This window comes from Gymnoscopelus microlampas (genome assembly GCF_963454915.1).
Source record: "Gymnoscopelus microlampas genome assembly, chromosome: 21".
Lineage (NCBI taxonomy): Eukaryota > Metazoa > Chordata > Actinopteri > Myctophiformes > Myctophidae > Gymnoscopelus > Gymnoscopelus microlampas.
The window spans coordinates 6,165,066-6,191,168 of record NC_139958.1 but is presented as its reverse complement, the minus strand read 5'-3'; the positions used below and the strand labels follow the sequence as shown (position 1 = coordinate 6,191,168).

The following is a 26,103-nucleotide window of genomic DNA, read 5'->3' as shown; positions in this document are numbered from 1 at the left end:
ATCTAACTTGATCCACACATGTTTTATTTAAATATTATTATGTCCTCTTTATTTAATAGTTTAGCAGTGTAGCTTATTGAAATTAAAACACTGGTGCAAATATTTACAGCAAAGATATCTCAACAGTCCTTCCTATAAGGCTATAACATTCAATACAAGTAAAAGCAGTTTATGAATAAGTGGAGTAGCTACAATAAACAAAGATTATTAGCATCTTTTAAACCAGAGGTTCCCAAACCTTTTAGCTCGGGACGCAAAACATAACCCTAACCCAAAGTAGTGAAAATAGCAGATCTACAAGCTCACAACGCGTCGCATCGTAAGCTTGTAGATCTGCTATTTTCACTACTTTATATATTTTTTTCTACTCATTTATGGAATTTATTTCATGAATCTATTCTTGAAAAAAATAAAATTTACTTCATGAAAAATTGTGATTCTTTTTTGAGGAAGTTTTGAAAATATCTTTGAAATAATAAAAAACGAAATGAGGGAAACAAAAAATAAAGGGATATTTAATCGTGACCCATTTTTAAGCAAACCAGTGATTTAAACTATACTTCAACTACTCCAGTTCAATCAACCTCCATTCCAGTTCAGCAGACATCCCAGTGGAGATTTTGTCAGCACAGCATTGGTGGTGGACAGATCGATTTGTCCAATCTATCCCAGTCAATAAGCACTTTCCCCACTGCATCGCCGAACAGGAATTGACAGGATTAAAAACATCAAACAAGTGCATAGACCAGGGGTCTTCAACAGGGGGTCCGGGACCCCTAGGGCGTCCTCAGAGTTACTACAGGGGGTCCGCCAAATATTTGTGATATGATTTTTTATTTTTTACATTAACCACTTGAAGCCTAGCATCCCTTTTCTGAGGAGAACTTTAGCCAAAAATAGCCGATCTACAAGCTTGTAGATCTGCTATTTTTGGCTAAGAGTTATAGGTGTAGAGGGAAAAAAAGCAGCAAACGTTTATCTGAAACACAATTTTATATAATATAGAGGGGGTCCCTGCTTTATCTCTCTCTCGGCTAGGGGGTCCTTGGCCTGAAAACGTTGAAGACCCCTGGTATAGACCTGTTAACTCTTCAGTGGAAACCTGGCCTAATGTAGTAGCTTACAAATAGCCCACCAGGTACACGGTGAGATATGGTAGTGCCAACAGAAAGAGCGCTGTGTCTTCATGGAAGGGACTAGCTGAGTTGTGGGGGTCATGTTCACATAGCACACGCTCCAACATGACTTGAGCTTCTGGACTGATACCTGCCAGAGGAAGACATAAGAGAATTATCAGCTGTGCCCGATTTATTTTACACCAATAGCCAGTGGTGGAAAGTAACTAAGTACATGTACTCAAGTACTGCACCTAAGTAAAAGTTTGAGGTGTTTTTACTTTACTGGAGTGTTTCCAATTTTCAGTACTTTTACTTCTACTCCACTACAGCTCGGATCTAAATATTGTGCTTTTGCTCCACTACATTTATTTGAAAACTTGAGTTACTAGTTACTTTGTAGATTTTGATTATCAATACAAAACATATACAGTAACCATTTCAGCTCTATATACATTTCGTCAATTTGAAAATAGCCGATCTATAAGCTCACAATGCGTCGAAACGCAACGCATTGTGAGCTTGTAGATCTGCTATTTTCAAAAGATGTTTATACGTTTGAAAACTTGAAATGGGACATTCTGTATAATGACTACTTTTGGTACTTTAAGTACAATTTGATACCAATACTTTTGTACTTTTACTCAAGTCAATTTTGAATTCCGGACATTTACTTGTAACAGAGTATTTCTACATCGCAGTACTTGATTCTTTCACTTAAGTAAAACATTTGAGTACTTTTCCCACCACTGCCAATAGCCTAAACCTATACTAAATCCATAAATAGATTAATATGGTGTTTCTGTGGCAGAGACGATGATGAACAGAAAACATTTCATTAACCCATGACCCCCCAGTGCCAATGAGTAAAACCAACTCCAGTCCATAGCTGCTTAAAATCAATGCCAACTAATGGTATGGCCTCTGTGTCACATTTTGAACACTGATGTGATAGCTCAGTGCATCAGATAGATACCCAACGACGCTTAACAGCTGGTGTCTTTATTGACAACTTTAACCCTTTAAGGCAGTATTCAGTATTCTGAAAAAAACGTATGTTTCTATATCAGTGGTGCTCAATCTTTTTCACGTCAAGGACCCCCAAAATGATATGTATTTGGCCACGGACCCCCAGAAGCAATGATTTGAGTTAAAAATGTTCACTTTAAAATAATATAAATATATTATTAATTTGCACACATTTTCTCGATTTTTCAAAAATAGCCAAAGTGTAAAATAATGCTTTTTTTTAGCTCAAATGAAAAAGTGACACAGATGCGTCCCAGGTCTTAATGGGTTAATTACAGTCAAAAACTGTAAAAAACAAAAGGATGCATAAAGGCTGACCTTACAGTACACTGTGCTGTAAGCAACACAGTCTGCCCCTGAACTGGAAAACAAACTACAAACTTCCAGTAACACCGACAAAGGTTTAGTTTGGTCGACTGCTGCTGCGGGTCATCGTTATTAAGAAAAAAAAGACTCCTAAGACTTCTACTGAGAGTCCAGATTGTTTCTTCCCTTTAAACAGAGTGCAAAACCAGCCTAGGGTTTCATATACCCCATTTAAGTGGTTAATTCCAATGTAAATATATCATTATTAGTAAGAGGAGGTAAGATATCCTCACCATGTGTTGACCATTCATCCTGCAGATGGTGAACGTCATCATCATGATGGTCATGATGATCATGATGATGATCTGGGTCTGAACCAAAATACACAAAATGATGTTAAAACAGCTAAGTTTATCTCTTTATGCATCATGCATGCATAAAGAGATAAAGTTTATCTCTGCATGCATGCATGTATAAAGAGATAAACTTTATCTCTTTATGCATGCATAAAGAGATACACTTTATCTCTGCATGAGAGATAAACACACATTTGTCACAACACCGGAACTAATTCTACAACATTAACATCCTCCAGTTCTATTTTAAGCAAAGGCAGAAAATAGATAAGTCATAAAGAGAGAACATGTGCAGAGAAGAGACAGACAACAGCAGAAGGGTTAAGAGAAAACTGATGAATGAATACAAGATGAGGAGAGAGGTGGTTTTGACCTTGTGGTAGGCCCAAAATGCTGCATTACATTAAACATAATATATACATTAATACATTTTAAATATATTAATATATTTTGTTCTCGACAATAGAAGAAAGCAAAAAAAAGTACCATTTGAGTGGTGCCAGAGCAATCGTTTCAGTTCTCTGAGGGCTTGGGTGAGGTTCTCCAGCTCGTCGTGAAGGTGGATGTTGTCTTCTATCAAAGCGTGAATGGTATCCTGCAGTTCAAAGCACTGGCCTCCTAGAACCAGCAGAGCCAGGGACAGAAACAGCACCGGTCTAAACCCACTCATACTGTCCATAGAGTACTACTGAGCCGTTCAAAGAGGAAGAAATCTTCCACATCTTCAGTCACCAGAACATCCCTTTCAGGATGATCCAGAAATCCTGGGTGAGAGCACAGCTGTGCTTCAAAAAAAATAAATGACACAGGAGACCTGATCAACTCTAACCCAGAGGTGGAAAGCTGCCAGTGGGCTAGTTTAAAACAAATCCATCAATGTTTCCAGACCACTGGGCACAGTTTCTAACTGCCTCTACTCATCTCTGCTCTACGTTAGACAATGATATGCATCTGTTGGGACAAATGACATTAAAAACGCCCCTTTAATATGCTTCACAGCTGCACTTTAATCTCATGTATGTACATGCGCTGATAATCTACTTATAACGCTAATGCCTATAAACAGATACCAGCTGCTGCGCTCATGGACCTTATTTCTAAATGTCAACGTTTGGATGGATATGCTGTGTGTAAATATGTACATACATGTAGATAAATATTTTTTCTCCTTCTCTTGCCCCCCCGAAAATTCAATTGAGTGAGGATGTTCTTGCCAAACACCCTCACATTTACCTCTCTGGAAACTATTAAAGAGAGAGACATGGCTATAAAAAGGGCCTCTCATCGACCCCGTCCCCATTGCGTGGGTTTGTGATCCGGAACACCGGGGCTGCTGTGGAGGTTTCTACCATACCAGCTACCAACTGCAGTGCAATTGCAAGTAACTGGTCCGTTTACTTAAAACCATTAAGTTAGTTTTCATGCTGCAGTACAGCTAGAGCTCGGTATCCATCTCCACAACCCTGAAAGTGTAACATTGTTTTCTTACTCATCAGTAAACAAACCAACATACAGTATAAGTGTACACAAGGTATCTGCACATTTCTCAAGACAAACATTGTGAAAATAGCCAATCTACAAGCTCACAACGCCTTGCAGTGCGAGGCTCTGTGAGCTTGTAGTTAGTCTATTTTGACAATATTTATCTGTCCAAGCGAGTCCAACTAAATGTATTGGCTACAATTGCAAGCGCTTGTCAGGGTGAAGGGTCCCCAGTTCAAATATATACAGTATATTCTTTTTTTGGGGGGTGGGGGTCCATAAAGTTTGGGAACCCTTGGCCTAGTTAACCAAAAGTTTTACATTATAACCACTCTATTGGTTAAGGTGGTCACTGCACACCAAGCTAAACCAAATTCCCTTTCCCATTGTATCTGGGAATCAAGTGTTTCTGATCCTGAACTAAAAGCCATCTAGGCCCATTAATGATTCATTATACTGTATTAAGACTGAGGCAGATATGTCAAAATTATTCTCATGAAAGTGTGTTCATAAAGATAAATGACCTTGTTAAGTTGACCTAAACCAATTAATTAAAAATGTTTACCAATTATCCAAACAGAAGAGCATCATTCAGATAAAAAAAACTGATTTCTAGATGACCCTGCTACAGAAGGACAGTGACAATGGTGTTTTCCCAAATGAAAAACTTTTATTTAGCAACACGAATTTTTAATTGCCCCATATTATGCGCTCTTGGTGGCCCTGGTGCGCTTCTTCTTGACCACAACTGGCTTCTGACTCTTCAGGATGGCACTCGCACGACGCAGAGCGGCCTGAGGAAAAAAGGAAAGAAAAAAAAAGCAACTTGGTCAGGATTCTGACTGCTTCCACATTCCATGACCAGCGAGAAGATTATTATTTGTGACACTAGAGGGCTTTAAAATCTTAACTGATAAATATATTTATTTTATTTTATCAGACCCCCCCCAGACCATTCAGTAGACGCAGATGGTGCATTAAGTGATTGTTTTAGTTAAAACAAAAAGGTTTCCGCTTTATTTTGTTAAGTTAAAGCACTATATTCTGATAGCGTTCAACGTTCATTAACAGGAGTCTCCGTGTCTCTCCACCGCTTAGTAGCCTTTGGGAACCAACGTTTACGGAGCAATGGGCTCTTTAATAATAGGTTCACCAGCTCTTTAGTAGACAACAAATAAATGTGCTCAATAACAATAATCGACAGGAGGAAATAATCTGCCTTGATCACTGATCTGATCCAGTGAGAAGTCCTGAGCAGCCTACCATGCGCAGGTCCTTCCTGTAGTTGTTCTTGCTGATGATGTGCCTGAGGCTGCTCAGGGTGGCACGGGAGTTCTTGTTGATGGTGATCTTCTCGTACTGCTTGGCAGGTTTGCGCTGACCTGTACAACAACAAACAGATTAAGAGTGTGTCAGTGAGACTCGTTAGGAGCAACTGTATTCAGAAAGACTCAGAAACCTAAACAAAACTAATCAACACTCATTCAAATAAAATAAAACTCAGAGGAACATTTAATTACCCAGCAGTATAATGCATAACTAGAGGATTAATGGTGATACAACCTCCCTCATTTGGGGAGGCCCTTAAGCTGAAATCCAATCCCCTAACTTTCACACTCACTCGCGCCTAAGCGCCGCCCCTGCGAGGAGGAGAGGATTAAATGCGAGGACGGAGTGGTCGACCTGTTGGCCTCATAGGATCGGAATGCACTCCAACGTCATGTAAAAGTGACAGCAAATTCCACGATCACTTATGACGTCTCATACAGCTGGATCACTGGAACCAGAGGCGAGGATGAAAATATACATGCATAGAATATGCAGGTATTAGGTGTTTACGGCATGGTTTCGGGTTTCAAGCAGCGTTTGTGTGACCACAAGTGGAGGAGGACCATGTATACTTCATGGGCGAATGAAAAAAAAAGGAAAAGGAAAGAGTGGTCGAGCCTACATCGGAAAGCCGACTCGGCTCCTCCAAAATGCAAATGAAACTGGCCCATAATCAATCATACAGGGAAATATGACTAGATGCACATGATTGTTGTAATTTATACCATTTCCCCAAACGCCTTGGGGTTTCCTATTCTCTACTACAGCAGGAACATGAAAGTGATTGAGAGAGCATGAAACTTTAACAGGTCATATAGATGATCTGTACGTACAAAAGTTCGGTAGTGGCCAATATTCATTTTTTCAGCGCAAAAAAGGTAGGTAGGTTCTTTACACCTGATTATTAACAGAAACGCTGTGCATAAATATATTTTCAATATAAGACGGGGAGAAAGAAGGGGAGATTAAGAGGTCTGACACTGGTACAAGAACCCAGGGCATTTCCAAAGCAACTAGTGCATGCAGTGCATTTAAAGAATTCAAATAGTTGACAGTTAAATAATGCAATTGATGTGTATGGCAGAGCAACCGAATTGAATTCTAGTGATTTTTTGTTAACACGTATTGCCACTGATTCTTTGTGAATCATAAACTATAACACATTAAATTACGATATTATATTACAGGACTATTCGATATTCACCTGCACGTTTCTTCAACACGACGACGACACCCTTGCCGTCAGCTGCGGGCTGCACTCCCACTGTCTTCTTGTGCACCAGTCCATTGAAGCGGAAGGAGTTCCTGGACTTCAAGTTGTTGGCTTCCTGTTGTAGAGACGCATCGAAACACACACAGACAGACAGCAATGACCATTAACATTCTGGAACATGAATGTCCTGAAGTTATCAACAAAATGTCCCCTTTTATATAATGTATGTGAATTAACCCATTAAAGACCTGGAGAAGCATCTGTGTCATTTTTAGATTTGAGCTAAAAAAGCATTATTTTACACTTTTGGCTATTTTTGAAAAATCTTGACAATGTGTGCAAATCATTGAAAATATACATTTTTAAAGTGAACATTTGTAACTGAAATCTTTGCTTCTAGGGGTCCCTGGAACAACATATTTTGAGATGGGGGTCCGCGGCCAAATACATATCATTTTGGGGGTCCTTGACATGAAAAAGTTTGGGAACCACTGATATAGAAACATACATTTGACATTTTTGTAGAATCGGCTTCAGGTCTTAATGGGTTAACAGTATCTGAAAATCATTTAATCAGACGGGGATAAAAAAGATTGTCACATATGGACAAGCCTGTTGGTAGTACATTATATATACGTACAGTGCTGTGGTTCTTGGTATAATATGTACGGTGCTGTATGTCTGTGTACATGTATACGTACGGTGCTGTAGGTCTGTCCGTTCCTCTTGAGCAGGAAGCTGGAGCAGTTCCTAATGACCATCCACTGCAGATGAGACGACATCTTGGCAAACCTGGACAAAAAGGCATCAATTAAAAACTAGAACCTGTTTAACTACATCAAGTTCAAAGTCACATCAAGGACCTCTCTTCATCAGAGCTCTGAACAATTATCCAAATGGCAGAACAAAACTAAAAACACTCATATTCTCATTGCTACCAAAGGTTCTATCTTTACTTGTCTACTTTTAACTTGCATTATATTTTATCCCCAGTATTAGAGCTTGCTGTCAGCCTTAAATTTTGTATTATGATTAAGTAATATTATATAAATCATTATATTAGTACGGACAGTGCAGCATGTGACATGTCACACCAACATTTGACTACTGGTACTGTATATAAGTGACAAATAATGCCCTTTGAAATATTTTTAAAAAGGCCACAGTGGGGAAAAAAGCTCTGGAACGGTATTGTGATTTATACTTTTTTACATACATGCATAATTATATCACGTTTATGCATACACCATCACTGTCTGTAATTTTTCGAGTGAATACACATGGACCCCAATGGAAAAAAAGGCGTAGTGCTTTCTTGGGTTTACTCCATTTAGCAGACCTTGTATAGAACTGTACTTTGTGCTTTTTTATTATTGCAAACCGTTAAATATTCAAACTAAAGATGTCAAATCCAAAACAAGTGAAAACGTACAGCTCGCAAACAGATACCAACACAAAATTAAAACCAAGTCATCAGGGGCTTCAAATAATTCAGGTATACATATTATATTACAATGAATCAACAATCAAAGATTCATTCAACATTAAAATACTTTTAACACTGAAACGCTGTCTCGTTCAGTTCAGCCCCAAGCTAAGCTAACAAGCCAATAGCTTCACATACAGTACGAGCACCGACGACCAGGCCGGTGCTCGTGCTTTAACATATACCGAGATATAAACACCATAAACACCACGGCAAACCACACACCAGGTGCACAATACACTACGGAACGATAATAACAGTTATTCTAGCGAGTTATGTGATAAATATAACACATAAAGTTCATATTTGTGTCGCACGAGACGCGACCACGTTACCTTTCAGCTAGCGAGAAGGAACGGAAAGGACCGGAACCGGAAACTTCGTCATCTTCTTCAGTGGTGGAAAGTAACTAAGTACATTTACTCAACTTAAGTACAATTTTGAGGTACTTTCAGTGGTGGAAAGAGTACTCACATGTTTTAATTACACAAGTTTGCAAATGTATAAAATGTATTAAAATCTTTTGAAAATAGCAGTACATTGTGAGCTTGTAGATTTCAAACATTTGTAGTACTTTTACTTTTGGTACTTTTACTCAAGTAACATTTTGAACAGAGGCCTTTTTATTTGTAACAGAGTATTTTTTTATATTGTGGTATTGCTACTTTTACATAATGTAAAACATATCTAGTCTTAAGGATCAGCGTTGCCATGTCCGCTTATTTTAAGCGACTTCTGGCTTGTTTTTCTGTAAAAGTTGCTTGTAAATTGGTAGTGGGTGTTTTTTGGGGCTTGTTTCTAAAGTGTAGTTGCTTGTTTGGGCTTTTCTTCCTAAATTTTGTTCACTCAAATATTTTAAACATTTCTTCAAGATTAAAAAGAAGAAATAAATAGCCTTGTTTTAATTGACCTGCTTATTTCTCTCGCAAAATCTGGCAACGCTCATAAGGATGTGCGTCATCGATGCGCGACCTTTGTTTACATCCTACCCTACAGCAAAAGAAAATAGCTTGGGGAAGAAGAATGGAACTGTTTTTTATATAATCATTAAAACCAATCTAATGTAACTATTAATATGACTATATGGGGAAAACATTGTCACTGCTGACAGTATGTAATGTAGAGGACAATGTATTATAATGATCCCACAGGCATCCTGTGTAAACCATAGAGTTATAAATGAGGTGTAAACACTGTTGTTGATGAGATGGGTTAATTAACATAAACTAGCTCTTATCTAGTAGTCTAAAGATCACTTTAGTCCTGATAACATGGAAGAAGACGAAGACCTTCAGGCTCTTGGTGAACAACTGTATCATCGGATTTACCCGAAACATGAAGAAATAGCCGGGAAACTTACAGGTAAATAAGATGTGTGTGTGTGTGTGTGTGTGTGTGTGTGTGTGTGTGTGTGTGTGTGTGTGTGTGTGTGTGTGTGTGTGTGTGTGTGTGTGTGTGTGTGTCGTGTATGAGTAAAGGCACGAATTGGGAAATTGTTAGTCAGTTTGTTTATCAATCCAGATGTTATTATTAGTTATTATTATTTCCCTTAAAATCAGGGATTATACTACAGATACGACACAAATCCTGCGTTAATGTAGCCTTGGATCAAGAGAGACTATCATAGATAGAGTATTTTATCGAGTCTGACTTTTACTTTCGTATCTACGATAGTCTTGGCCTGTACCCCCCAGTGCGTCCTGCACTTTAACCAGTAAAGCCCGTGCTACTCCGTACATTTACTAGAAAAGTATATAAGGTGCTTTCTGAGACATCTCTGATAGTCTTGATCCAAGGCTAGCGTTAATGTATCAATGTGTAACTCAGAGAGGGTACAAATTAAACCAAATGGCTCCTTATTTGGTTCCATTTGAAGTCTCTCTGATCTCTGAGGTAAAAATTAATGAACACTGCTGTGTGTATGTGTGTATATGTGTTTTCAGGCATGTTGCTAGAGCTGCCCCCTGCTGTTCTGAGTCAGATGCTGCAGGACGAGGCCCTGCTGACCGGGGCTTTGACCAAAGCCCTCACTGCCCTGCACCTGCAGCCACATCAACTCACTGGGTAAGTAAGTAGGTTGTTTAACAGGGGTCATCAACGCCATGCTGGCTTGCGGTGAACACTTATGTCAAAATACAAATGAGCGGACAATAATGTTACCAGAAACTTCCGAGGTGGAAAGACTGGTGACGCAAGGTTACCAGAAACCCTAAATGCAGTTGAGTGGTCCTCAAAGTGGGTCGAGAGGGACCTTCGGGTCATTTGAGTGTGTCATCCACAGTTAGGCTTATGTGAAGGAAAACCATGGCAAGGCTGAAAGTCTGTTTACATTAATACTGAATTACTAACATCAACGTGAATGAGTAAATCATGTACCATATTATATATTTACATTTTCACAGCACAATGACTTGTAAGGAGGAGGATGAAGATTCACTGGGAGAGCAGTTATTTGAGCTTGTGGATGTCTACAACACAGGTCACTCACAGAAAATTACTGGTAAGAATTGTGAACTCCCATAGGGGCTACTACACACACATACACGCACCCACACACAACGCACGCACCTACCTCAATACCTAAACATACACCACACACTGACACTGGTACATGACACTTTAAGACTACACAGTGCACACAAACATATTGCTGCTATTCTAAATAATGTATTTGTTATTGTTGTTATTGCTGCTAGTACTCGTATGTAACAATACAAAAATAAATAGTCTGAAGACTCTAGTTAATATATATATATATATGTTTGTATTTGATGTCTACAAAGAATATATATTCTGTAATTCTTCTTCTTCTTCTTATTAGTAGTAGTAGTAGTAGTAGTTCTGCACCACACTGTGTATAATATTAACAAATACACTCTTTACTACAGGTATGTTGCTGGAGCAGGACAAAGATGTAGTTTTGAACCTTTTTTCTGACCCCACACTCTTGGAAGAGCAGGTGATGGTAGCCCTGAAGACCCTCAATGAGTACGTAACTCATTGATCAAGTTTATCTTACCAAAAATACATAATAAGTGACTAATCAAGAGATATGCTGATAGATGCCGTGACGACCTTGCGGGCTTATGAAAATGCTAAAATGTAATTTAGATAGCATGTTATGTAGACAAATGCAAATGTAGACTTGGCATACTATAGTGTGTGTATAGTTTCAATGTACTGATTATTAATGATATGTAATAATTGACATGTTTCAGGCAGAACGTGGAGGACATCAGTGACTCATCAGATGTTGATGAGGTCACAGACCGACTGGGTGAGAAGCTCTTCTCGTTGGTGGAGGAGCTGGATCCAGTACATGCAAATGACATCACTGGTTAGTTTACACTCCATAGTAGTGTTATTTAAAAAATATGGAAGCCGTTATGGTTAAATTAAGGGTGATCGTTCATATCCCACTAGGACCCATAAATCATATATAAACCCAACAATTACAAACAATACAAACCCTAACTATTAGCACTCTTGTATCACTGGGGATTTCCACAAACCTTTCTGTTGAAGGTTGAACGGTTCTTGTATTGTGTTTTCTCCTCAGGTATGCTGCTGGAGATGGATCGTGATGCTCTCCTACAGATGGTTTCAGACCAAACCAACACCATGCTGAAGACCGCTGTTCAAAAAGCACAAGCAGCACTGAACAGCCTGAAGTTAGCGGTCTAATGGTGAAGGAAACATTTGTGCCGAAGTGGACTCCAAAATGCCTCGTCCTCCTGAATGACAAACACTGTTGACGGCATGAAATAGAAGCACAAACAAAGGCAGCTTGCTGCTAACAGAGACTAACAGCAGCAATCACTGCAACTATTATTATTATGACTATGGAAAATGGTATTTTCATTTGTTTTCTATTGACCATTCTGTGAAGTGTCAATCTAGCCTTAATTGGAATCCAAGGCAGAGTCAAGGAGGCCGGATTCTTCTGTCTGACAATGTGGATTAAGTAATCTCATGAGCAATTTAGCTGAGATCGGATCATCTTGAAATCAAGTCAGTTTGATTGTGTCTTACCTGAATAAATACTGGCCATCAAATGCTGTTGTTTTATAAATTCAACACAGGTACAAATGGGTCTAGAGATTAGATTTTTAAGAACTAAAAACCATGTGTGTCTGTATTCTTAAATGGTAGACTGCTACTATGATGAGTCAAACTGACACAGCAGATGCAATTATTCACAACAAAGAACCAACTTTCAAAATGACATAAAGAATAAATCCCTCAGACATCTTTCAAAGTGCTAAAGAGCGCAAAAATATCTTTATTATATATTTTTTTATTATTATTTTTTGTCAATCTTACATGAGGAATTCTAGACACTGTGAAAATCAAGTTTCTCCTCAAATTGGGGACCATTGAAAATGATCTGGTAATCTACACAAACATTAAGAGCCAAGTGAAATGGGATAACAAAGGTTTAAATCTCTGGCAGAGACAATAAATCAAGTGTCAGCAAAATAAAATGACAAGGGAAATGGCAATATGAGTACAATTAGCTATCTTTTCACAATTTAGAATGAAGGGCTATTTATCTGCAGAAGCGGTCATTACAAATTATTGTAAAGTGAATCCAACACGTCTATTATGAATCATACTTGCATTCCATCAAAGCTAATCAGATAAAAATTAGTTGCTCTCCACACATACTTTTATGACTACAACTCATAAATACAATCAATCAGATATACAGATATTTGGATAGATTTATTTTTTAATGACATTTCAGAGGATGATTTAGTCCTGTATCCTGCAGTTCTGTAAACCTCTCCTTGTGTGGATGAACTCACACGCTTCGCAAAGAGGGGAAAAAAACAGACCGAACTGGGAGCTGAACCGGGAGAAGACCCTGACAGAATATGGAGGTGAAGGTTCGCTGATGGACAATAAATATCTTAAATGAACAAACAAACAAACACCACAAAACGTGTCGTCTTCTCCCCCCTGCGTTTGTGATTCAGAGATGCTTTGTTGTGACACCCCCCCTTACAGGGTTGGAGGGAGGCCATCTCAGGAGAAGGGGAAACACAGCAGACACTGCACTATTTAAAAAGTCCATTAAATTGGACACAAAAAGCTATATCCAGTTCATAAAGGGAACACGTAAGAACCACAAATGCATGTACACAATTGTACAATAGGAATAACATAGGTGCCGCTTTCATTTAGTTTAATTCACAGTCATACAAAAGTAAAACTAGGGCCTTAGACACAACATCAGGGATAACTAAATTAGGACCGAGGAAGATCTTCATCAATTAACAGTTGAGATTTGTTGGGGGGGTGGGGGGGACTCAATCCCAGTTGTCACAAATACATTACTGCAGGGGTCTTCAACGTTTTCACCCCAAGGACCCCCTAGCTGAGAGAGAGAGATGAAGCAGGGACCCCCTCTAGATTGTATAAAATTGTGTTTTGGATTCAACTTTTTTTGTTTACGTTTACTGTTCTTTTTCCCCCTCTACAAATATACCTCTTTGACAAAAATAGCCGATCTAAAAGCTCACAACGCCTCGCAGCGCAAGGCGTTGTGAGCTTGTAGATCTGCTATTTTTGGTTAAAGTTCTCCTACAAAGAAATGGATGCTAAGGTTCAAGTGGTTGAGGTAAAAAAAAAAAATCATATCACAACGATTTGGCGGACCCCCTGTAGTAACTCTGAGGACCCCCTAGGGGTCTCGGACCCCCTGTTGAAGACCCCTGCATTACTGTATAGTATACTAGTTATGTCTATATGAACATACCACGTGCGTATACTTGTAAATGCATCCGTGACACTAAGAGGAATAAGCCCTTCTATCTACCACAACACCTTACCTGTAAAAACAAAACGGAAAAAAAAACCTAAATGCGATGTATTATACCCAACGAAAGGAAAAAGATGATTTTGCTGTTTGATAATGATGACCAATATGGTTGTGTTAGATGGGGGGGGACGGGGGGGACAGGAAGGGTCCTTCAGAGAGAAAGCTGTATGTCCATGTGCTTCACTTTCCTCCCAGGCAGGATATCATTCATTCAGTCTGTTTACAGTTTGTCTGTCTTGTCTTGTCTGTCAGAGGAGCTTTTCATTCACTTCAGCACTGGGTACTGCCTCTGACCGCCCAGCCGACCTGTCCGTGCTCCTCCTCCTCCTACAACTCCTCCTCCTCCTGACGGAGCACTCGTCTAGCCAAAAGAAACCAAAGACAAACAAATAGATTAGGCCATGTAAAAGGGAATAACTTAAACCAGGGGTCCTCGAGGTTTTTCAGGCCAAAGACGCCTTAGCTGAGAGAGAGATGACGCAGGGACCCCCCACTACATTGTGTTGCAGATTAAACGTTTTCATAGATAGCTTCATAGATATTTTCTTGCGTATTTTTTAGACAGTTAACATTTTACCCTCAATATTTAGTGAACTTGACTAAATATGGCTCTGTACTTGGTCTGCCCTTTTACCCTGGTAAAGCTCAGTATAGATAGGCTATTTTCGGCTAATGTTTCCCATCACACAAAGATTTGGCAGACCCCCTGTAGTTACTCTGAGGACATACGTCAAAAAGCGAGAATAGCCTACCTACGAGCTCACGACGCATTGTGAGCTTGTATAACTGCCATTTAAAAAAAATTTTTTTTTTGAAAAGGCCCAAGACCCCAGGTTTAAAGTGGTTGATGCCATTTCTGGTACTAATATGGTACGAATATCTAGTTTTGAAAACAGTTGTTAATCAATCAAGATGTTTTTAGCATTTTCCCTAAAATCACAGATGACACTAAAGATACAGTCAAGGTGGTGTCCTACACATACAAATCCTGATCAATTTGTTCGCAAGGGAGGGTACAAATGGAACGAATATCTACTACTAATATTGATATGATATGCATGGCTGTATGTCAGAATGTGTATACATATGATCTTTTTTGTCTTTGATAATAATTCACAGGTAACAAAGGCACGTGTACAAAGCATACTGTATAGCCATATCACCACGTTTAAGGCTTCAGTGAGGTAACAAGGGTCAGTGGTATTTTCTGTTAACCTAACCCTTACCTGTGCAAATTGGGCAGGGTTATAGAAGGTCACGCCTCCAGCGGGAGGAGCTGCCTGGGCAGGTTGACTCTGTATTAAAAAACAACAGGTGGAGTGTTACAGTGTTACCTGGCCATCCAAGTGCTTCTGTGGGTGAAGATCCAGGGTGACCGCTTCCACATTCTGCCCATGGTGCAAGTACAGTAACGAGGAGGCTGAGGGTGTGTCCGTAAATACGCTCCGACAACGCTGGAGCGCACCTGGAGTGCCGTCTAGTCGTTCAGTCTAGTCTGAGCGCTGCATTTTGGTTTCTTTTGTTATTTAGTTAACCCATTTAGACCGGGTAAGAATCTGTGTCATTTTTTGATTTCTTTGGCTATTCAAAAATAGCAGATCTACAAGCTTGTAGATCTGCAAAAAAAAAAATTAAATCGCAAATCTTTGAATATATATATTTATATATTTTTTTAAAGCAAACATTTGTAACTCAAATCTTTGCTTCTGGGGATTCTACAAATGTCTTCTAAATCCTACAGTTTTTTGAAAAACGTATGTTTCTATATGTGGTTGTCAAACTTTTTCATGTCAAGGACCCCCAAAATTATATGTATTTGGCCACGGACCCCCATCTCAAAATACTTTGTAATAGGGTTCCCCAGAAGCAAAGATTTGAGTCAAAAATGTTCCCTTTAAAAAAAAATATATTCAACTATTTGCAAAAATGTTCATGATTTTTCAAAAAATAGCAGATCTACAAGCTCATAGTGTGGCACTCGGTGCCGCACTATGAGCTTGTATATCTGCTATTTTTTAATAGCCAAAGAAATCTAAAATGACAATTGTTTGTTGAACAAACAACATGTTACGGTAGCCATGCTAGGTTTGATGTATAACTGGTATCCTAGTTTCTTTGAAGCACTGCATTGTCTTCTTTGCACTCTACTTATGTGACTATTTGCCTTGTTGTCGTTTCTAGACTAGGGCTCATGCTTGCTCTGATTTTGCACTTGTAAGTCACTTTGGATAAGAGCGTCTGCTAAATGCCTCAATTGAGCTTTCAAGAGCGCACAATGATCGCTCCGAGTGTAAAGCCGGGTTGTCGGACAATGGAGTCATTGTAAAATGAGATGGTTGCGGCTTGTCTGGTACTCAAGAGCAGTGGTTCTTAACCAGTGGTCCGGGGACCACCGGTGGCCCTTGACGGGGTTCCAGGGGGTCCCCAGCAAAAGTAGTTAATTTAGCATCACAATCATTTTAACCACTTTAACCATTTATACGTTGACTATTCAAAAATAGCAGATGTACAAGCTAACAGTGCGTCACTTCGTGCCACATTTTTGAAAATACTTGAAAAATATCTAAAATAGTTGGAAGATTTTTAATTATTGTTGAATTTCTTAACACAAATCTTGTCTTCCGGGGGACCCTGGCACAAACAATTTTCAGATGGGGGTCCTTGGCACGAAAAAGTTTGAGAACTACTGCTCTAGAGTGTTGACAGCATTCAACACGCATCTACATACAACAAAAAAGGTAATCATCATGTTTATATACATGGAATGAATTTAAGTTCAATTGAAAGATGAAAATGACAACATTAGTTAAAGAGCATCGACTCTGACCATTCGTAAATGTATTATATAGAATCTATATTATAGATATCAGAGCGCTCTATGACGTCAAAACCAGAGTGCTGTGAAATCGGAGCAGGTTCACAGAGCGTATTTATGAATGCACCCCGAGGAAACCCACCATCTGATGTGACATAAACATCTTATACAGTGATTCTCACACTTGTTCATTTCAAGGACCCCCATAACTCAAGAGTATACAATAGAACCGAATGGACCATTACATTTGGTTCCATTTGTACACTCTCAGAGTTACAGACCTGTGTAAGAGCCCATTTGGAACCCCCTCAAGGAATCCTGAGGGTCCCTGGACCCCCACTTTGAGAACCACTGCACATAGACAAATGAAGTGACAATGACAGGGAGCTGTTGGATCCTCTAGGGGGCAGTATTCACTTGTGTTTTTAGTAAGCATGCAAAGCACTGTGGAGGGTTAATATCAAACAGGCGGTGGTCCTGCAAAAGTCTCCAGCATGGTTCACTCTATGACTATGGACCCTAAAATGCCTATTTTGAGCATTCAAAAAAGTTTACAAAATGTACGAAAATAGCCGATTTCCATCTGACATCGTCCTAGAGGAAGAAGATGTAATAGGGCTTAAAGGTAGGGTAAGTGATTTGCTTTTGTTAAAATAAGTGTTAAATAGCTCTATATTCTGATAGTACTCATTGCTATAGAGTGATTGTTCAGTAAAAGGAGTCTACTTGTCTCTCCAGCTCTTTATAAAACAGAAAATGCATTTTCGTTTCAGTTTCAGTTTCATTTCCAATTTTATCCAACCAGGACAGAGAACTCAATCAGGATATAGATTAAACAAGTGAAATTGGAAGTGATGACACTAAGAAATGAGCAGACAAAATTGGAACTGGAACACTATACAAATGAAGCTTAAAAATGGGTACTTTCTCCTGATTGGCTGAGATTTTGACACCTACTGAAAAATGTATTTTCTGTTTATTAAAGAGCTGGAGAGACGGGGAGACTGTTACTGAACAAACACTCTATAGCGATGATTACTATCAGAATATAGTATTTTAACCTTTTAACAAAATACTTTTTGTTTTAACCAAAAAATATCACTTACCCTACCTTTAAGTGGTTTAAGAAATAATCATAATAAAGACATAGAGGAATAGAAATAGAGGAATAGAAATAGAGGAATAGAGTTCTGAGAGTAGCGCTGGAGACAAACAGGCAGGTTTCTTTGGCTGAACTGGGGAGTGAAGCATGCTTCTTCTTCTGGGGGTTGAAGATGAAGCATGCTTCTTCTGCTGGGGGGTGAATATGAAGCATGCTTCTTCTGCTGGGGGGTGAAGCATGCTTCTGCTTCTGGGGGTTGAAGTTGAAGCATGCTTCTTGTGCAGCAGGTGAGGATGAAGCATGATTCTTGGGCTGGGGGGGCATGCTTCTTGGGGTGTTTGTGGGCTGTGGTTGACATGGGTGTGAGGGCGGAGGTGAAGCATGCTTCTTGTGCTGGGGGTGGGGGTTCGGGGGGGGGATGTGAAGCATAGAGACAGACGGGTACGACTACAAATTCACGCTCACAATTGAGATAATTGAGTGCACCCACTCGGGTTAAGGGAGAACGGTGATGTGTTTCACATTTAATTTGGGTTACCCATAATGTTAACAGAGCAGAGGGGAGACGGCAGACAGACAAGCAGTCGCATTCAGTGACATCACAGTCTTTACGAGCGCCCGACTGACTTTGTTCATGTCAGTCAGTATAAGGGCTTATATTCATTTTCTATGTACCGCGGAGCTCCAACGGTACATCAAAAATGTAAACGTGGTTTACCGTTGTTGTATTAACTTACCTGAATGTAGTTGGGGGAAATAACCCAACTAAATGGCCAGGTGTGACATATCCTGACATTTTCAACTACCTAGTGAATTCTCCAAGTTAGTATTAATCTAAAAATAATAAGTCTTGCAAGACGCCGTTTGGAAGAAGGAAGAAGCGACAATTTCCCAAAAATAAATAGCCTAATATAAATGAAACACAAACGTATCCGGGTACTGAAAACCTCAAGGGATGCGTCCGTGACGTATAATACCATGCGGCCACTTAAACTTCAGATATCCAATGCTAGCACTTTTGACACACTGATTGAGTATATCAGTGTATTGTTGTATATTGCGGTGGTAGTTGTGTCACATTAAAAAGGACAAATAAAACAAATGGGACACTTTATTAGAACACCAAAAAAAAAAATCGCCACAGCCTCAGCAATCAACCAGTGAAACTACGGTATTTTTTACGATGCCTCTCATATGGATGGCATTGACAGCAGCAGTACACCGTTCTCCCTTACCACGAGTGGGCTTTCCATTGTGGCCGTGAATTTGCAGTCGCCCGTGTGTCTCTAATATGCTCCTTGGGGTGTTTGTGGGCTGTGATCGACATGTGGGTGTGAGAGCGGAGGTGGGGGCGACGCGGCCCAGCTAGAGGTACCTGGTTTAAATGCTGACTCACTTCACGTGATAAAGAGCTCATTGAGCTAGAACGAGACAGCTAAAGACAGTAGGAGGGGAAATAAACACAAAAACCACAAAGCCAGATTAATCATCTCCCATGCACTGGATTAGGCCTGCCTCCACTCTCCCAACACTTCACATTGAAAAGCAATAAAATCAGCAAAATAACAAATAGCAACATAATGATTTAGGCCAGTGGTTTTCAACCTGTGGTCCGGGGACCACCAGTGGCCCTTGAGGGAGTACCAGGGGGTCCCCAGCGAAACATAGCGTCACAATCATTTTAACCGCTTAGCCTTGGCTATTCAAAAATAGCAGATATAGATCTGCTATTTTTGAAAAACCTTGAAAAAGTGTGCATATCATTGAATATTTATATATTTTTTTAAAGCAAAAATTAACTGATATCTTTGCTTCTGGCGGTCCCTGGCACAAAGCATTTTCAAATGGTGGTCCGCGGCCAAATGTATAACAATTTAGGGGTCCTTGGCATGAAGAAGGTTGAAAACCACTGATTTAGGCCAATTGGATAAAGATGAAGAGAATCAGATTCTTTTACTGCCAATGGTGCAAATATTATATTATTTGTTATCTCGTGCAAATTCATGATTATGAGTAAAGATTTCAAGTGATCATGCAAGCATTCACACAATCACATTTTCCCTTAAAATTGCGGACTCACTCTCATTCTCTCTCAGTCTCGTTAGGACAGTGGTTCTCAAACATTCTAATTTCAAGGACCCCCCCTCGTTTGGTATGCATTAGGCCACAGACCCCCACAACTGAGAGTGTGCACATGGAGCCAATGGGTCCATTTTGTACACTCTCAAGAGATACAGATCTCACGTGTAAGGGTCCAGCTATCTATAGGGTCTAACTATCAATCATTTAGCTGGGGGGACCCCCTGGAACCCCCTCAAGGACCCCTGGGGGTCCTCCCCGGACCCCCTCTCTTTGAGAACCACTTGAGTTAGGAGCTAATAAGTGTCATGTGTTTCAATGGAGGCGTGATGGTACTAATGGACGTTAGGGGGAGCAGACGACCTCACTGCCAGCTGAGCGGAGCACGGGTGGTCTTACCTCTCCTGACTGTGATCCGTCGGGCATTGGGGGGCCCTCAGAACCAGGGGGTAGCAACGTTGGGTTGAACATCTAGGGACAACAATGACAAGAGCATTAACTCATTGAGTGCCATTGACGTGTTTCACGTGTTTTACCGCAATGGCGCAACATGCCAATGGCGTGTTTGACGTGTTTTTGAAAAAAAATGTTAAAAAAAACGTTCAGAACCCAAGATATCATCATTTGAAGACTTGCAGCTCCATCCACTCCTTGTTTAAGATATAACTGAAAAAGGCTGTATCTCGCTTCCTAAGCACTTTTTTTTTACTTTGAAAAAATCTCTGGCACTGGGACAACATAGCCAGAAATAATTCTGGCACTAAGTGAGTAAATACCACCTAACTTCATAAGCTTTTCGTACTGATTAGAGTATGGCTGATCGACTGGCTAGTTTCCCCCCCCCCCTCGATATTGTGCAATGTGGTTGCAAAATGGGTGCAGAACACCTACCTAACCTGACTGATTCCTACCGTACAAAAAACGAATCTGCAGTTCAGTGTTCCTTGACTAAAACTATGACGAAACATTTTCGTCGGCTACCTTTTTTCACTGACGAAAAATAGATTAAAACTAAATATATAGACTGTATGATGACTAAAACTAAGACTAAATATACTGACAATTTCGTAAACAAATAAAAACTAGACTTTTAGGGAGGGACTAGAGGAGAAGAGATCCAGTAGAACTAAAAAGACATGTCATTTTATGTTTGGTTGCGCTCGGGTGTTGAAAATAGCCGATCTATAAGCTCACAACGCGTCGCACTGCGACGCGTTGTGAGCTTGTAGATCGGCTATAATAATGGCAAGTGTAAAATCAGCCATTACGACGCCATCAAGGCACCGCCAAAATACATCTTAGTCGGCTAAATCAACTGGAGATTTAGTCGACTATAATCTTATGATATTTGGTCGACTAAAACTAGACTAAAACTACAACATTTCAGATGACTAAAATATGACTAAAACTAAATAGAATTGTATTCAAAAGACTATGACTAAAACTAAATCAACAATTTACTGTCAAAATCAACACTGCTGCAGTTGTTATGCACATAAAAATATTTTTCCGAGGAATATCCATGACGGAGAGCTGCATCAAAGGTTTCCAGGTTTTCTTGGACGTGTGAGAACAGACATATTATGCTGTGAATTTCCTAGATCTCCTTGTGATTTCATTTGAGGATATGTAAGGATATGTAAATGGAAAGTTGTGTGGTCTCTGTACTAGCCATAATAAGTGACGGGATATTCTGCCATTACAATAAACAAGAGTAATGAAGCACCTGGGGAACAGCACTGGGGTTTGGTGCATTCTGCTCCTGGTTTGCTCCATCGGGGACGCTTCCTTCCATAGGCTGCTGATCATCTGGAGCTAATAATGACACACCAAAGAATAAGCAACACTTTATTGTAAAGACTCCATCTGTATAATTGCATCATTACGCCGCCACCCACCCACTGTTGAAACAATTCCCCCATTACTGACTTCCGCTAATGAGGTTTGTTGTGGTTGAGCCGCAGACTGAAGAAAAACTGTTGTAATGAGACTTTCTGTCAGTCGGTCTGTGTGTATATGTGAGGCTGTCTGTCTGTGTATATCCCATTAAGACCTGAGGTGATTCTTAAAAATGTTGTTCAACAGATTTTTGAACAAGCTTCTACGAGCTTGTATATCTGCTATTTTTGAATAGCCAAAGAAATCTAAAGTGACACAGATGCGTTCCAGGTCTTAATGGGATACAGTATGTGAGACTGTCTTATTGTCTGTCTGTGGATATGTGAGGCTGTCTGTCTGTCTGTCAGTCTGTGTATATGTGAGGCCTAATCTCAATGTCCCCACTCATGGACTTTGATTCCTGTTCCCTATCATTCCACAAGGGCTCAGGGCTGTCCCACTGAACCCTTAACACATTGACTGCTAATCTCGTAGATCTACGCAAACCTATTTAAAGCCTCCACGTGCCAGTCGCGTAGATCTACGCCAACTGGTCTTTTTTTTCGAAAAAAAGTTCACATCGCACTTTTTTAAATTTTCGATACGACACATTTCATTGTAGCACCACCGGAAACTGAATTATCCGGGATCCGGTTTTGCCGATCCCATCGGCCTCCATTCTAAAGCGGACACAAAACCGCCATTTTCTCGTTTGTAGTCTTTCTCCTCGCTGATCACTGTTTAACATAAACCGTAAAACTACAAGATGGTGGCTCGGTTTTTCAAACGGATTTCACTGCTCGACGCAGACCGATCGTGGCAGTGTTTACAAACACTTTAATGATCGATCTTAAGGAATTTAAAGAGGTCTGTGGCCACATGAAAAAAACAAAAAAACAACAATAAAACGCTGGCACTGGTGAGTACATTATGAGATTAAACGCTGGCATGGAATGTGTTAATAAGGCTGCATTGCAGCAGCCTTTGTTCGAGCTTAATTGGCTGACGTACATCTTTGAATGACGCCTTATAGCTATTATATAATAACATACATACCTGCACCGGGCACAAACAGATTGGCTGGCATGGGCATCGGTGCCAGAGGAGCAAACAGGTCAGCGGGGGCGGCCAGTCCACCAGGTCTAGAGGTTCTACTGGGGTTCAGTACATCCACGTATCTGCTCTTAGTACCTGAAGAATGAGGAACACAGCGTCACTGTCAGGCAAAAACCTTTCATCTCCTTATTTTATACTCACTTAATAAATAGGCAATCTACAAGTTCACTGCAAGTCGCATGGAGACACGCTGTGAGCTCGCATTTTCACTATTTCTGTAACATTTGGAAAATGCTTGCATAGAATGCCATGCCCAAAACAGGGGCACCAGGGTGAAATTGTTTGTCCACCTAAGGACATAAACTAAACATAGTTAACTAGACATAAAATATAAACTGCCCACAAAAAGTTTGGAAACTTAACTTCGGTCGATTATATCTCCCCTTTAATAATACCAATTGGTATTGATATTGTGTTTTATATAATCTTTATCGTTGATTAGTCCCCTTTACAACGAGGTACAGCTTGTAAGGATCAGGCATTCGTGGAATGAGCAACACAGCTAAACGTGTGGGTGGCGCCACCAAAAATGTGCCAAAATCCTCCAATATGCTTCCGTCCTGCGACCTGCCAGCACACACCTGCCAGCAGGTCACAGGTGTGTGACTGCTAATCTATACAATACCTGCTTTTCTGGAGAACATGTTGACACCGCCCGGTGGCCCTCCAGGTCCTCCAGGCATCTGCATGGGAGCCATCTTAGGGAACGAGGGAGGGGGCGGAGGGGGCTTGTACTGGGGAAGGTAGTTCAAACGGAAACATCAAACATGGTCCATCTAAAAGATCACTAACGACTTCAGGCACTGTTCACCAAACATAAGAAAAACAGATTTGCTCATAGTTATTATCATTAGGAAAATAACTGACCTCCTCCGAGTCAGGCTCGTCCTGGTTCACCCATTTCTGCTTCTTCTCGTCCCACACGATCTACAAATGAAAACATTCATTACCATGAGTAGCATTCACAGATGTTTTCCAGAAATGTTTTGACTCTGAAATAACAATCACTGGTAAAGCTCACGTTAACTCACAGATTTATTTTTGTCGTCCGGCAAGTGAGCTTCATTCTTCCCCTTTCTGAACCAGCCCAGCCAGCCGCCACCTCCACCTCCTCCACCCTGCACAGTGAAACATACATAGATGCTTCTCAATGGAACAGCTTCTTAATGGAATTAACCCACTGTGTGTGTGTATATGTGCTTAATGTCCTCAAAGTCACGCATCCAACAAGCTTTGAACTGAGCAGATTGGAAACTTCCGCTCCAGAGCTAATGGCCAAAACATCTTGAAAACGGCCACTTTTGCCGATTTTCGATTGAGTTTTGCCCAGTCGCCCGTTTTTCTTTACCCATTGAGACCTGGAACGCATCTGTGTCACTTTAGATTTCTTTGGCTATTCAAAAACAGCAGATATACAAGCTCGTAGCGCGGCACCGAGTGCCGCGCTACGAGCTTGTAGATCTGCTATTTTTGAAAAATCTTGAAAATATCTTTTTTATTTTTTTTTCCCAAAAAACTGTTAGGATTTGGAAAACATTTTTAGGATCGGCCTCATACCTTAATGGGTTAATGACACGGGCTAGGAAGGTGGGAGAGCGACACAATAGATACCAGAGTATAAGTTAACTTTGAGCTGCATCCAACACATCTACTGCCATTTCCGTGTGCCTGACCGTTAGGCCGCTATGGGCAGCAGTTGAAAGTTATTTTTTGGGGGCATTAGATTCTTTTTTTTCCCACAGAACCCGAGGCTCGGCCCGCCCCGACTAATTAGCAATTAGCACAGATTTTAGCCCCGGAAAACGGCCCAAAAAACGTCAGGTCCGGCAGAATTTGAGAACTATCTAATACATTCACACAGATATCCTACCTTTTTAGGCGAGATATTCTTGTTCTTTTTGGGCTCCTCTTTGCGGGGCTGCTCTGGGATGGAGGGCGGAGGGGGTGAAGGATGTTTGATGGACGAGTTGCTCCGCTCTCGCCCCCCAGAGTGAGCGGACGACTCGGATGTGGTTCGAGAGCGGCGACCTGGAACCTGTAGAAACAACGGGGCAAAGAAACACTGGTTCGCACGCCATTGTCACATCATGCCAAAACTGTCCGATCGACAAGCTCACAACGTGTAGCGTTGCACCAAGCCTATAAGACTTCTTACTAAGCTGTCTCTACTACACCATTGGTTCGCAAAGTGGGGTCCAAGTTTAAGTACCCTTTTGGGAACACAAAAGGACATAGCACAGAATGCTGATGCAGCAATTTCCTGATAAAAAAATACAATACAAGCAATACATGCAATACATGCAACGTTGTTTGGGTTTGATAACACAAATATCATACCATGTGCATTGAGGATTGCGAAGTTGTCCTTGATCTCCTTCCAGGGCCCTGTAACAACAGGACACAAACTGTTAGCTTTAATAGCTTTGCAATGATAACAAAGCAGCAAGTTACACTGGACATTGTGTGTATTATTAGCTCATCCACTGGCTCCTTTCAAGTTGATTGTGCCTATTGTGTTTTTCCACAATGTGCAGATTCATCAACATCAGTAGTTTTTATTTTGAAATGCCTGTTCATTTTTTTTTTAAGGCTTGAGTATCTAAAGGGCATGGTTATTGATTTCCAGAAAAAGAAACGTCTCGTTTACTTCCTGTTTATTTCCTGTGGAAAAATGCCTATATCTCTGTTCATCTTGCTTTACGGCAAAAACAAGCTGCATTGAAACTAGCCTCGCGTTGCCAGACTATATCACTGCGTGGATATGAGTCTGGTGCCTCTATGAGGACGTTTTTTTCCCCAAGAGGCAGGATCAAAAGAATGGCTCTGGAAGCAATTGGTTAGACCTACAACCAACTACCAATTACAGTCTCCCATATTTGAATATTGGGCCCCGATTGGTCACCCCAGACTTCCGGAGCAGGAAATGGATTCCCAATGGAGCGGTGCCAGACCCAAATCGCAGAGTGCAATTTT

General features: G+C 40.4%; 3 protein-coding genes across 5 annotated transcripts in view; 1 reads left to right on the top strand and 2 right to left on the bottom strand.

Annotated features, from left to right (window-relative positions):
- Nucleotides 1-4,938: 4,938 nt before the first annotated feature.
- rpl28 (ribosomal protein L28) lies at nt 4,939-8,680 on the bottom strand. The gene is made up of 5 exons (XM_084046679.1): nt 8,652-8,680; nt 7,532-7,622; nt 6,822-6,945; nt 5,552-5,670; nt 4,939-5,082 (listed from the first exon to the last, which is right to left on the bottom strand). The coding sequence occupies exons 2-5, from the start codon at nt 7,610-7,612 to the stop codon at nt 4,993-4,995; spliced, it is 414 nt and encodes a 137-aa protein (XP_083902805.1). The 5' UTR covers nt 7,613-7,622; nt 8,652-8,680; the 3' UTR covers nt 4,939-4,992.
- A 640-nt stretch (nt 8,681-9,320) lies between these two features.
- LOC311037125 (uncharacterized protein) lies at nt 9,321-12,446 on the top strand. Its single transcript, XM_084046216.1, has 6 exons — nt 9,321-9,678; nt 10,260-10,380; nt 10,719-10,816; nt 11,205-11,304; nt 11,535-11,653; nt 11,876-12,446. The coding sequence occupies exons 1-6, from the start codon at nt 9,588-9,590 to the stop codon at nt 11,998-12,000; spliced, it is 654 nt and encodes a 217-aa protein (XP_083902342.1). The 5' UTR covers nt 9,321-9,587; the 3' UTR covers nt 12,001-12,446.
- A 121-nt stretch (nt 12,447-12,567) lies between these two features.
- sec16a (SEC16 homolog A, endoplasmic reticulum export factor) overlaps nt 12,568-26,103 on the bottom strand; it is a 44,150-nt gene continuing 30,614 nt past the window's right edge. Inside the window, exons 21-31 of one of the 3 annotated variants that reach the window (XM_084047519.1) lie at nt 25,468-25,515; nt 24,988-25,165; nt 24,162-24,232; nt 23,998-24,057; nt 23,756-23,864; nt 23,071-23,205; nt 21,863-21,951; nt 20,536-20,607; nt 19,433-19,492; nt 15,367-15,435; nt 12,568-14,501 (exon numbers count right to left, since the gene is read on the bottom strand). In XM_084047519.1, the coding sequence (XP_083903645.1) occupies nt 14,406-14,501; nt 15,367-15,435; nt 19,433-19,492; nt 20,536-20,607; nt 21,863-21,951; nt 23,071-23,205; nt 23,756-23,864; nt 23,998-24,057; nt 24,162-24,232; nt 24,988-25,165; nt 25,468-25,515 (987 nt within the window). In that variant the 3' untranslated portion in view covers nt 12,568-14,405. Of the gene's footprint in view, nt 14,502-15,366; nt 15,436-19,432; nt 19,493-20,535; nt 20,608-21,862; nt 21,952-23,070; nt 23,206-23,755; nt 23,865-23,997; nt 24,058-24,161; nt 24,249-24,987; nt 25,166-25,467; nt 25,516-26,103 lie in introns of those variants that run through there. The other 2 variants (XM_084047518.1, XM_084047520.1) reach the window with 2 other exon arrangements.

What these genes read in the sequence shown, in the direction of transcription:
- rpl28 (XM_084046679.1), bottom strand. Translation starts at nt 7,612, where the DNA reads ATGTCGTCTCATCTGCAGTGGATGGTCATTAGGAACTGCTCCAGCTTC. An exon ending in CGTGTTGAAGAAACGTGCAG is followed by an intron (nt 5,671 to 6,821) that starts GTGAATATCGAA and finishes GTTGTTGTACAG; the next exon opens with GTCAGCGCAAACCTGCCAAG. An exon ending in ACAGGAAGGACCTGCGCATG is followed by an intron (nt 5,083 to 5,551) that starts GTAGGCTGCTCA and finishes TTTTTTCCTCAG; the next exon opens with GCCGCTCTGCGTCGTGCGAG.
- LOC311037125 (XM_084046216.1), top strand. Translation starts at nt 9,588, where the DNA reads ATGGAAGAAGACGAAGACCTTCAGGCTCTTGGTGAACAACTGTATCAT. An exon ending in CAGCCACATCAACTCACTGG is followed by an intron (nt 10,381 to 10,718) that starts GTAAGTAAGTAG and finishes ACATTTTCACAG; the next exon opens with CACAATGACTTGTAAGGAGG. An exon ending in TCACTCACAGAAAATTACTG is followed by an intron (nt 10,817 to 11,204) that starts GTAAGAATTGTG and finishes TCTTTACTACAG; the next exon opens with GTATGTTGCTGGAGCAGGAC.